This window comes from Girardinichthys multiradiatus, chromosome 22 (assembly GCF_021462225.1).
Source record: "Girardinichthys multiradiatus isolate DD_20200921_A chromosome 22, DD_fGirMul_XY1, whole genome shotgun sequence".
Taxonomy (NCBI): domain Eukaryota; kingdom Metazoa; phylum Chordata; class Actinopteri; order Cyprinodontiformes; family Goodeidae; genus Girardinichthys; species Girardinichthys multiradiatus.
Genome location: NC_061814.1, coordinates 23,209,745 through 23,223,203, shown reverse-complemented (window position 1 = coordinate 23,223,203; position 13,459 = coordinate 23,209,745). Strand labels below are relative to the sequence as shown.

Genomic DNA, 13,459 nt, shown 5'->3' with positions numbered 1-13,459 from the left:
CAGTCAGTCTTTCTAGACTGTAATCCTCAGATTTGAAATACCCCTGTAATGTTGGCAAAGTCTAAAATACTTTAGCATGACAGATCTTATGGAGAAAGTGGCTTTTAAAAGGGGCATCTTGATTGATCTGTTCAATTACACGGTAGCAAATATGTTGAAACAGTTTGTGTCTTTCCTTAGTTAAACAGTGGATCACCGGATAAAGTGGCAAATCTTTAAAACGATATGCTATTAAGATAAGCATTTGCTTATTTTAGTGTATATACAGGAACCTCCTCAATTATTCCTATCCTTGGTAAGGATGTGTAAAAAACCTTTAGATAAATTTATCTTTTATTGGAATACAGTATCATCACACAGGAAAAAAGTGAAAATCCACAAATGAATTGTTTTTTATTACCAAATCACTAGTGTTGCATTGAACAATTCATTAAATCTAAATGTACCTGAAGTGCTTATTTTTAATTTATACTTTCCTTTGTTGATTCCTAAAACTTGTCAATCCAGTATCTACGGTCAAAGCAATGATTAAAAAGTTAACAAGCTTGGGCGAGGAAACATATTTTCATTTCCACCGTGCACATTGAGGAGGATGGTAAGGGATGTAAAACACATCTCCAACTGTTAGACAACTGCAGCAACAAGTGAAAGGTCAATCAGTCACGGGGGAGACAATCCAGAAACAAACTTTCCTGTCCTACCACAACAAATGTAAACACACGTTTACTAAATGTTTCAGAAACTTTAATTAGTCTCATCTGACCAAACAGATGAGCCTAACTGAGCTTTTCAGCAACAAATACTCCAGATGGATCTGGCATGAAATCTGTGGAAAAGGATCTCAATTCTCCCTGTTAAGTATGGTGGAAGATCTGTGATGCTGTGGGCTGGATGTTCCGCTAAAGCTCCTGGGAACCTTGTTAAAGTGCATGGCATCAAAGACTCTTTGAAACAAAAAAAATCTTTCAATCTGTCAGAACACTAAAAATAGAGTAATCAGAACATGTGAATAAACAACAAATAAAAAGCTCCCCAGATCTGAATCCTATAGAAAACCTTGGAGGTGAGTTAAAGAGAAGATGGCACAAGAAAAGACCCAGGACTCTGGAGGATTGAAAGATGTTGGAATGGTCAAAGATCCCTTTGCCTGTATGCTTCAGCCTTGTGAAGCGGCGTAGGCTATCCTAACCCTAACCCTGAAAACAAATATTTCCTTTACGTGTGAATATTTCCCATTAAATAAATCACCTCAAATTAGAGTTTGGGTTTTCCAAAAATTTAGCTGAGAGATCATACTACTGTAATAAAAGAATGAATTTATTTTATGGCTTTTTACACATCATTACACCCAGTACTAATGCTACGAGTTTATGTTCTTGTCCAAGTGTAAAATGCTATGTTGTCAACTGCTGAAAAGCACAGATTTTTAATATAACTGTGTAAAGCTCGGCAGTGGTATCTGGTGTACCCTAACAGGCCGTTGATAGCGTTCTGAATAGGGATGGTGTCCTAAAAGTATCTGTTGCTATTTAGAGTCAGTTAAGGACAGCATAATATGCCTCAGATACCCTGAAATAACAAGGGAATGTGGTCATGCTGTGAATGAAAAATAAAGACTGTTAATTGGGCTGAGAGTCAGAAAGATATGGGTGTCTTATTCAGAATCTGCTTGAGAAGAAAACGTTGAAGTTTTATTGTTTATGAACTGAAATCATTATTTCATCTTTCTGTTCTCCCTATAAAACACCTGACAGGACTCTATTGCATTAATCTATTACTGGTACTAATTTCATTTAGTTAAGTACAGGGTTTCTTCACAGGCTTTATTAGGGGACGTCAGAGTGGTTGTAAGAAATGGGTCTTGTGTTTCAAATTCATTAAGGATCACTTTCCATAGGGAACCTCACAGTCAGTAAAATACATCACTATTAGAGCACCTCTTGTTTCACTCTGTAAACTGACGAAGTCTGCTGGAGGCGTGCTTGTCAAAAGACCACTGCCCTGCACTCCTGAGTATACCACTCCCCACTATAGAAGAATAAGTTCTCCTTCTGCTTCTGCAAATTGGACATTGATTAAGAGAATAACCATGTGTGGCTAATGTTAGAAGAGCATGTAGAGTTCTGCTTCTACAGAATGAGAAATTAATCTTCTTTAACAACTTGAACCCACATTTTCTTTAGAAAGAGACTGAGCGGTATAAGCATGTGGCTGTTCGAAGGATACTCATAGATCTTGTGGCTACTGAGCCTTGGCTTTCGACTCTCTCTTTCATCTGCAACATGAAATTACTTTGACAACAAATGACTCAAGTAATATATTAGTAAACTATTTGACAATGCAAATTTATTTGCTGATAGTCAACTAGAGTAGACTATAAGCGGGGTAAAAAAAAGTGTTGAAGTTTTAGTGTTACAGCTTTGAGGCAGCGATTTAAATTCAGCTTTATACTGCCTCCTAGAGGAGAATTAGTGTAACATTCTCTTATCCCTTGTATTATAGTGTTGAAAGAGGCTTATGTGCCTGACATGGGCGTGAGTGCAAATGCCTCATATGTCCTATAGGCTGCTGGCAGTAAGCACATTCAGGAGAAGCAAGTAAGTTATAACTACTATCTCAGCCCAAAGATGTTGATATAAGTAAGAGCAGTACAACATCATGTAATCTAGGCCTGGCTTAGTTAACTGTCAGTATTATTCAAGATGGAACATCTCTGAATGCTGATTGATAAAACAATCCCACCAAAATGTGTGACTAAGAGACCGTGCCTCGTAAAGCCTCAATGAAGTAAGCATTGGCACAGGCCGTAAAAACCTTCTTGAATGGGCATCATGTGAGCTGACACGTGTGTGTGTGTTCATGATAGTTTACAGAGGATTTGGCATGTGCTAAAAAGAGATTTTCACATTCAGAACTGCGTGCTTAAAGGAAGAAAATTTCATTGAGATGTTTTTTTTTAAACATGGATGCCAATGCATATAAATCACTATGTTAGTGAGGACTTTTAAGCATATCTGTTTTATTTTTTAACTTTTTTTTATTTGCTTGTGCTTTAGAAGTGAGGTCTGAGATATGAACAGACATTTGTACCACAAAGTGTTAGAAATAAAAAGAATACTACCAACATACACAGATGCCCAGTGCAAAACAAACACAGTGCTTCATACTAACACACACAGCGATGCTTAAGAGGCAAACTTGGTCAGTATTATTTAACAAAGGAGGATGTAAATTTACTAGATTTATTTACCATAAGCCAGAATACAACAAGTTATTGGCTATCTTAAAAATTAAATACCTTTAGTTTAACAAATGAGAAATTTTCTGGACAGCTTCTGATCTACGGATCTGTAGAACTCTAACCTGCCGATACAAATTTTAGCCAATTCTGATTTCTCTTTAACCACAAATAACAACTACTTTTTCTACTTCCTTTATATATTTACAATAAAGTGTAACAAAATGATGATTCCATCGAAACAACCCCAAGTTACAGAGTTGCCTCACTCGGCCTAACTGAAAATCTACAAATACAGTCAAATCCATAGGGGACAGCAATATCTATAAATAAATCCCAACTGAACTCCTTTACATGAAAGATTGTAGTTCAACATTGTTTTTGCACACCTTAATAAAGTAAAAATTCACCATATCACAAGATATTTATTAGTTTTTTACAAGATCCATTTGAAATAAATGCCAGCTTTAACCCAATTTTGAAGCTTTGGGGTGAAGTTTTCACTGCTCAGCATTTTTCATTAGATGCAAATTTTCTTCATTTAATTTATACCTTTATGACCTAAGGTATAAATTAAAACCACCACAACCCACAAAAATATGTATTGATTAGGTTTTTGTAGATACGTTTCAGCACATTCGTGTGTTTCTACGCTAGAAAAGTGAGAGGTCTGTTCAGGTCAAGAAATAATGAAATAAACAATTAAAATGTAACGTGTGTGAGGAACAAATTAGAGCACCTGGAACCTAAAAACGTGTTGAATTAACAAATAAAGTGGTAGTACAAGTTCCTAGTTTACTGTTTTGCAGAGTCATGTCTGATCAAATAAAAAAATAAAAAAATCTGTGGTGTTTTTTGGTTTTGTAGGTCCTATTGGTTAACAAATTACCTCATTAAATATAAGTTCCAAGACTTTTATAGTCTCCAAACATGACACCAGTTATTTATTTTGGGTAACACAATCTGCATCATTATATACCTGTATATTTAATTACAAAACTCCATAACATGTATTTTCAGTTCAATTCAATTCAGTTTATTTATATAGCGCCAATTCACAACACATGTCATCTCAAGGCACTTCACAAAAATCAGGTACATATATTCCAATTAATCCTAACCATTGAACAGTGCAGTCAGATTCAGTTATTTTGAATTAACATATTGAAAATATAAATATCGATGTCTAAATAACACCAACCACAGTGAAATTATGATAAAGAACATTCCTTTTAATCTTTACAATGATAATTCTGACCTATATACATTGATATACACTATATTTACTAAAATATTTGCTGATATGCCTTAACACACGTAAGAAAAACCTTTAATGACATCCCAGTTTTGACCAATAGGGTTTCAGCCCACCCTCTGTGGCCACGACAGCTTCTACTCTTCCCTGAAGGCTTTCCACAAAGTTTAGGAGTGTGTTTATGGGAATGTCTGACCATTTTTCTACAAGTGCGTTCATGAGGTCAGACACTGATGCTGGACAAGAGGGCCTGGCTGCCAGTCTCCGCTCTAATTCATCCCAGTGGTGTTCTATCCAGTTGAGATTACTGGTGTTTGTTGAAGGACAGCGTCATCTGTTTAAAGAATTTCTTAATTTTCATATTAGGATTAAATTGAAAGAGTATTAATGGAATACTATAAATTAGTATTTTACTCTGACAAAATGTTATTTAATGGCATCTTAAATGTATTGTGTAACACCACAAATATACTGTGTAACATGTTCAGTTATGGATAAATTATAAGTTTAATCAGTTGTTTATTTTAATCAGATTATTTTTAAATTCATTTTCTTATTCAGCTTTAAACACTTTGACCTGCAGATGTCCTCTAGACCTGTAATAAAGCCTTAGCACCACAATCGAGGGCTTTTCCTCCCTAGTTGCCTACATTTCGATACATAATGTTGAGTCTTGCATTGAATTGTAGCAGCAAGGACATTGTGAGGACATTTGTAAATGAGAAAAAAATGAGATAGGAAGATATGGAGACTCCATACAAAAATGTTGATGTATAAAAATGTATTACAGATTCTCTGGCGAGTGATGCTACTATAACATTTTCCCACATTAGAGTTGACTTGAAATACCACAATGAAAGCAGAGCACACCCCATTTTGAATAAGGATTATTGTTTTTTTCCCCCTGCATTATTTTCATATCTGCTAATCCTTGGCAGGATCCAGACCTTTTTGAAAATTAGGTGCAACACAGCAGTGTTCTGATGGAGGGAGGGAGAGAGCAAGAGATAGCTCTGCAGGAGATAACAGTAATGCTCTGACAGGGGCCTGGAGAAAGGTAAATCGGTTTGTGTAGTGGGGATTAAGGGCACTCTAACACAACTGAGTGAAAAAAACACTCTTATTAGAGCTGACATTTTGACCATGTAGACATTCTGTGACTGGACTCTCAAGATAAACGTTTACTTTCCGGTTTGTTTTAGAGCTCTTCTGTCTGAAGCCCTTGATTTTTGTAGGAAAAATTACATCGTTTTGGCGAACTTAGACAGAATTGATCTTAAATAATTTTCTGACTCCACTGGAGGATTTGAAACAATGATTCCTCCTAAGCTGCTTGTCTACCGCCGCACACACTGCGATGTCAACTTACAGAACCTCCAGGAGACCTGGAGGCGAAAGAAATCTTGTGGAGATCTTTTTCAGAATGGATATAGGGTGAGGCAGAGCCATCATGGACAGGATCACAGGAGAGGACAAACTGGATTTTACCATTCACTTTGGTCCTGTTTGCATATTCTCTCCAACTGGGGTAAGAATTTTAGTGTTGATGTATGCATAATCTGGAGGTTTGGTTTTAATAGGTAGTCTGAGTGATTGTGGGCATTTCTGACTGTGCAGATTAGTGTGACTTCTTTTCACATCAACTGACAAAAGCACAAACATGGATGCATTTTTCATGGGATCAGCCATGTTACGTAAAACAACAATGATAGGATGTCATATTATAATCATTCAGTAATTACTGGTGTTCCTGGATTTACACTGAGGCTCTATTTATGCAATGTTCCTCCTAACTTTTAACATCGTATGAATATTTTCCCAGCCTTGACAACATCTATTATTTAGCCCCATTTGTGTGTTTTCACAAATCTCATTGATAAGTGTTGTTTTGTCCCTTAAAATCCTTTCTTGCTACTGCAGGCCATTTCTCACCCCTTTCTGTATTTGTGTTTCTCTTTCAAACAGGTTTAAGATTTCTGAGAGCGCTAAGACTGATTCAGTTTTCAGAAATTTTACAATTCCTAAATATTTTGAAAACAAGGTAAGAAAAAAAACAAACCTTTTTTGTAATGACACATACATTTCCTTTTTTTTGCCACCTTAATATTTGTGTCCAGTAGTCTTTATCTTAGATTTACCTAAGCTTAAACATTTTTACATATCTAAGGACTCTTTGTAATTATTTTTCTATATGAAAATAAAACATTATAGTCACAAACTACACATTATTTTCATAAACATTATTTATAAAAGTTTTTGATAACAGAATGTCTTGAAAAGGTTGTTCTATGTTTTATTTATTCAGTGAGGATGTTTTTATATCTTGTTATCTTATTTAATCTTATTTTGATCGTCAAGTTGGACCAATTGTTGCGGTCATGTGTTTCTTCTATAATTTGTATGATTATTTGTCTCCAATCCAGCAATTCCATCAAGTTGGTGAACTTGTGTTCCATCTTTATAAGCACATGGCTCACTGCGGCTGGATTTATACATTTGGTAGGTGAACTAATACATAGTGTTCTCTAATGGCTACTAATCCACGATGTGATGAAAAATGAGCCGAGTAAAGAATAGCTTGCAAGAAAAGATGTTAGAATAAAATGTTTTACGTTTACATTTTTTCAAGTATATATGCCTACTGCCGAATGTACAGTTCTTGTCAGAAGGTTAAATTAATTCGTAAATGCATGAATGTCACCCTAAGTTTTGGCCTTTTAAATATTTGTTTGAAACCCTCCTTCTGAGGATTTCATTATTTTTCTCAACAAAGAATTTGGTGTTCAAGATTTTGTCTTATTCACAACAGGTCAAATGTAAACATAGAAGATTAAAATATATTGTACATGCATCTCCACTAATGGTGGTTTAAATGCCTTTTGACAAACTACACTTGGTTCACACTTTTTGTAGCCATGAACAAACTTTTGGTTTAATTTGGTTTGGCCACTGTTCTTGGCTAAATTAGAAGATTTTCTTTTAAATGGTTGGTTTAGTGGGACCGACCCTACATTTAAACATAGTCCACATTTTTTTTATTGAGGTTGAAGTTGGAGCACAGGGAAGATTTGTCCTAAAATAATGTTAGCCTCCTTTATTCCAGCGTTCCATAGTTTCTGTGTTTAGGATCATTGTCCTATTGGAATATCCGATCTAAAGTTTTAATCAGCTAGCTGGTGATTTGTGGTGAGGTTAAAGAATATAGAGGTAGTCCTCTGTTTTCATTGTTTCATCTACCTTTTGCAATGCAGTAGTTAATACAATACAATTAGTACAGTTCTCTGAGGTTTGAAAGCCACATTTTGACTACTACAACCATAGTTTTTGTTACCATGGTCAAAGAGGTCAATTTGCTGCTTGTCTTGAAATAAACCTTTTCTTCAAATGTCATTTTGCCCAATCATGTGGGCAGCAACATATTTCGTTTAGTGCAGGTACATCTTTCTATTCTCTCAGTTCTTTAAAAATGTAAAAATTGCTCCACTGTAGACAATAGTATTGGTGTTTCATGGGGCTTCCAGTTTATGATAGACTTGAGTCTTGGTGGTTTCCTGGATTTTTCTTAAATATCATAACCGGTTTCCTTTTGTCTGACAGTCACAGTTTAGAACTTCTTTTAGAGCTCTTCACAATGTTTACACATCAAAACAACCTGCTCTTAAGTACCTTTGAACTGACTATCATGAAATCTGAGTTCTCTTCCTTAAAACTTTAATTAGTTTTTAGAACCTTCCCATTGTTCTGAGTATTAGACAATCCAATAAGTGCTGTTAGACAAATCCATTTAATGCTGGCAAAGAGAAACAATCTGTTGGAGTTGATCGTGATTTCTGGCAGGCCGTTAATAGACAGTGGGCTCATTAAAAACTTTCAGACACTTTGTAAAGGTTTTAGGAATATTAGGATTTAGAATTAGGTGGCTATACATATATTTTTGAGTGTCTATCTTGGTGCTGTTTGGATTAGAGAAGTTTCACAATAAATTCAACATTTTGCACTTATTTAAACTATTTAAACTTATGATCAGACCTCTGTCTGGAGACACATCTTACTGTGCCACTGAAGCAACAGTTTAAGATGGAGAAGTAATGATCTTATAGACTTCCGAGAAAAATGATCTTTTTACAGAGGTTGTCATAAACACTATAAACATATGAATATATTATTTAATATTTAATATTAATACTCTAATATTTTATCAAATAATATTTTGGTCTGTTAAGGGTTGTCCTGTGAATACCAGCCCAGTAAGGCGATGGTATTAGGACAAAATTGAAAGGGGTGAGCCAAGCTCTGACATTATTGAACAGCATAAACTCTGCACACACATGGAATGAATTCACACAATTTCTTAAAATACAAGAATTTAACAAAAAATAAGTCAACTCAAAGTCAAACATATTTCAATCAACAAACTCTTTACTATGCTAAAACAATCTAACTAAACTACCAAGCAGAATGAAAGAATAAGGAAGACTAATGGGCCATGTACAATATAAACAAGTTGATTAAAGATGGTTGAAACCATTACTGAAAAAGTGATGCAACATTACCATGCAATGTTTATGTTTGAGAACCAAGGATTATCTTGAAGAATCTGGAAATGAAGTTCAGTTAATCTTGGAACTAACTTAGGCAATAATCAGCAAACCTTTAGACAACCATTCACAATGCAAGATCAGATAAAATATTATTTCAATAAAATAACATTTTAAGAATGATTTGCTGAATAAAACCAACCTTCTGGATGACCAATTCTCAATGGTGTTTAATTAGCTGCCTTTATTTATTAAAATAATATTTAAAGAAATATTATTTTGAATAAGAACCAAATCTTTGAGAAATGGGCTTAATTGTGTTACTTAGTTATCAAGTTTAGTAAAATAATATTTAGGGAAATATCATTTTACTAGATTGAAAACTAACAACCTTTTTGGATAGATGATCTTTAGCAGGCAAGCACGTGTTCTTAGCTGTTAGCTGTTAAAGCTAACAAAAGAAGCTTATAGCTTATCATCAGAATCAAACACATACCTTTAAAATACCATTAATAAAAAGGGTTAAAATGCATAAGCGTGGACCGCGTGTTATGGCCGATCTTCTGTGTTTAAAATCACCCTTTAAATAAAGTTTGTCTTAACTTAAACAAATCCCCAAAAAACCCAGATCACAAACTGAGCAGATGGCTGAGTTTTCAACATAAACAAAACCAAACGTCATAAAATGAAAAATATTTAGATTATTTCATTCTAAATTTTTTCTCTCTGCACAAAACACAACCTCTTACAGGAACCGTGCTGAGGAAAAGTTGTCCAGGGCGACAAAGTTGAAGACAGCATCCAGTGAACAAAGGGTTAACTGCAGCTAACCTCCGTAGCCGTGGGGTGGGGCGGCTCGTTCTGTCGGCCGGCCAAACTGCACGTTACTGCTGTAACCATGGTGATGTGGTCCCGTTGTCCTTCCTTCAGACCAGGAAAAACTGCTCAACTCAGTGTTGTAGAGACAGGGTCTCTGCTGGGAACTCTCTGGAACACAGTTTGCTTCTGTAGACCTCAGAGAGAAAAGTCAAGCAAGGCTTGTACCTTAACCACCCCCGTTCATGAATGAATACCTGATACACAAATAGCAATTAATTCCTACTTAACTTAGTGCATATGATCGCGTGATCGTATGACACTCTTGGATCCAGTTTGAAGAGTTATTTCTGTTTGCCAGCAAAGAGACATTAGTGCGCTGTGTCCCTCCGTCCAGTTCCACTGGGGACCTGCGTGGAAGAGTTCAGTTTGTTGCAAAAGCGGGGTTTTTATTCAAACAGTAACGTCACGGGAGGTCCGCTGTTACCCCCTTTCTGGTTGTGCTGGAAGTAGGTTAATGAGATTTATTGTGAAAGTTCCAGAAAGGTTCGTTCTGGCCTTTCATTTTGTAACCCATGGCTGTGGTCCCAGCAGTTGTGAAGCCCTGTTTGATAAGTGGAGTTCATTATAGCTGAACAGAAACAAAATCAGCAGATGACAGTAACCCAAAGGTGTACCTCCTTGTTAATCTTGTTTTCTTTTATTAAATACTGTCAAACACAAACAAGTAAAGCAATTGAATCGATATTTTTTAGATAAATTTAATATAAACTACAAATCAGCCTTGTTCAGCAACACATCATGCATTACATAATGTCACCACTAGATGGTAGTCAAAGCCTGATATGATGGAAAAACAAAGCCCAGCTCTTCTGGATTTATTCAGTTTTAGGAAATTAGTTTAGGAACTGCTAGTGAGTGTCATCTCTAATCTTCTGTACCACTTCTGCTCCCATTTCTATTGTAGGTAGAAAACTCAGGGGATCCTTGGGAAGGCTTCACAAATTTCCAGACGCTGTCTTATTGGGAATGCGTCTACCTGCTGATGGTGACGATGTCTACAGTGGGCTATGGTGATGTCTATGCAAAAACAACCTTGGGCCGCCTGTTTATGGTCTTCTTCATCCTCGGTGGTTTGGTAAAATCAGATTTTACCTTCCTCCCTCCCCTCACTTTTAGATCCTGCCTGTCTCCATCAATATCTCATTTAAGCCTAATTCAAATCATGACTGCAATTGTAAATATTTGTTGTATGAAATATATGATACGTTAACAAGATATGTTTTAAAATTATGTAACCTCTGTTGCCTTTTCCTGTACATGTTATTTATCTGTCACAGTATCCTCCTGTTTAGCCTACTGTATCCTGTCTGCTCTGGTTACAGGTCGTAGTGCTCCTTTGTCCGCTCCCCCTTATTTGTTCCTCCTATATATGTTGGATTATATGCTTTTGTATCATAATATTGTTATATTATTCTCTTATAAAAGCAGTTGCGGTTTTAGGATACCCCTCCTTCCGTGTCTCTTCCCATATTTCCAACAAACACAGGGGCAGGGAGATGAGGCTCAGGCCGGTCCTGACTGGTACCACAGCAACAGCAGCCCCCCACTCCTTCCCTCACCTCTTTAATATCTAGCATCCTGTTGGCCTGCCATGAGCACATTAACGTAAACACGGGCATGCATGAATGCGCACACCTGTAAGCACTCATGCACACACCGGCACGCAGCTGGAGGGCTCTGGATTAAGGATTTAGCCTAATCACAGTTACTTTTTTTCTGAATTTGGACTCGTGGCAGTTTGATTATTACTTACACATGTGTGATGATGTGTAGCTTCATTCTCATGATGATAGATTGTGTGTTTTTCAGAAAGCTGAAAGCTCTGGAAGTCGTTATGTAGGCACTTTAGCATGCTTTCTGTCAGCAGCGGTGGCTGAATAATGACTCCAGGCTAGAACAATTTTAAAGACTAAAATCTAATTAGACCCCTAACATTACACCTTGCACTAGATGGACAAATCAGAGATTTTTATTTGATCTCCAATCTCTGTCGTTGTTAAGCTTTGACTGGATTTATCTTTAAAAATCATACTTGTTAGTGTTATTTATAGCCTCCCTGCTTTGAGTTGTCAATAAGTATGATGGTACTGTGTTTATTCAGAGCAGTGATGACTTTCTTTTGTGTGTGTGTGTGTTTGAAACAGGGTAGTTGCTGCAAAACTGACTCATTAATTTAAAACAAACAAAAAAAAATTTTTTTGAAGTTGAAACTGTAAATGGTCATTAGCATCCTTTATAAGTAATTAGCAAAATTAGTCCGGTTAACATGACTAACTGTAAACTTCTATCACAGTGTGTATTCTCTGGATTTGTGGTCCTAAAACTGTGGTAAAAGTTGTGGTACTTTGGTTGCTTTTAGTGGTACCCAGAAGATAAATTGAAGTCAGTTTTTTGCAAGGTAAATGCAAATAAATTGACTGTGATCCAACAGTCAAACAAGATGGGTTGTTCAAGCACATTTTTGCTTCTTTAAATTCTTCTCTAAACAAAAATGCAGTGGGAAAAATAAAAAGAACTCCCAATATTAACTTGAAGCAGACACAGTTTAATTGGACGAAGTGCTGGTGGCTACTTGTGATGGAAACAAGTTCAAACCCAACCTAGCTGATTTACAACTTTAAATTCTTAGTTTTTTCTAAGTGGTATGCTCAGTGAGCAACCTGACTGCAAGCTATAACAATATATTTCTCAGAATGTTTTGAGGAGATACAAATAAATGTTTTATTTATGCAGGGCAACTATATCCAACCAAGCAGTGCCAATTGATAAGAACCTTTGAGATTGTTTTCCTAATACTGTGGTACTACTGTTTCACAATGCATCATGGAGCTGGAAGTTTGAAAGATTTTAGAACCAAAAATTTATCAAAACTATAAACTTGTAAATGACTAGCCCCTGCTGAAGTCTAGTTCTCTGTTGTGGTAGCCTGAATTAATAGCTGTTATCCCTCCATATAAAACCCAGTTTTCTTAAATTGCTTCCTGTGCTTCCTCTGTACTTCCTCTGAATTAACTTTTAAAAAATCTGATTGTAAAACCTTGCTACCTTTGAGTCTTCTTAAAACAGTAACAACTTCCACACTAAAGTGTGTTTTGGTCTGTGTGACCTGGAAGCATTAGTTATGGTGCATTCATTAATCAAAGCAAGTTGGAAATTTTATTTTCTGACCTGCCAGTCACTGGTCAGGGCCAGTCACACTTAAAGCAGGTTGCCAGTCTATTTCTTGTGCATATCCACTCCTTATGGTCTAATAGCAGATATTTTAAGCTTTTATTGATGGATGAACACCAATGACTGACCTAGTGACAGCATCTCCCCTAATTACAACCCTGATCTCATTCAAGGCTGTGAAACTTTGCAAAATGCATCCAGCTCATTATTTAGCCCAACAAATGAGTCTTGATGTGTTTTGCAGCTGTGGACCATCAGGAGGGCCTTTTCAAATCTACCTGCCAGCTCATTTGTGTTTTTTGGACAAAACATGGCACATAGGCTTTTTTTTTTCCAAAATTGTTCGTCAGTTTTAAAATTCCACCACCCAGAAAGGTT

At 36.1% G+C, this 13,459-nt stretch overlaps 1 protein-coding gene across 19 annotated transcripts in view; it reads left to right on the top strand.

The window, feature by feature from the left end:
- The window catches only part of kcnma1a (potassium large conductance calcium-activated channel, subfamily M, alpha member 1a), a 230,144-nt gene that overhangs the window by 145,532 nt on the left and 71,153 nt on the right, over positions 1-13,459 (top strand). For all 19 annotated transcript variants that reach the window (XM_047352359.1, XM_047352356.1, XM_047352353.1 and 16 more), the window contains exons 6-8: positions 6,459-6,534; positions 6,917-6,992; positions 10,815-10,985. In XM_047352359.1, coding sequence (XP_047208315.1) covers positions 6,459-6,534; positions 6,917-6,992; positions 10,815-10,985 — 323 coding nt within the window. The remainder of the gene's footprint in view (positions 1-6,458; positions 6,535-6,916; positions 6,993-10,814; positions 10,986-13,459) is intronic.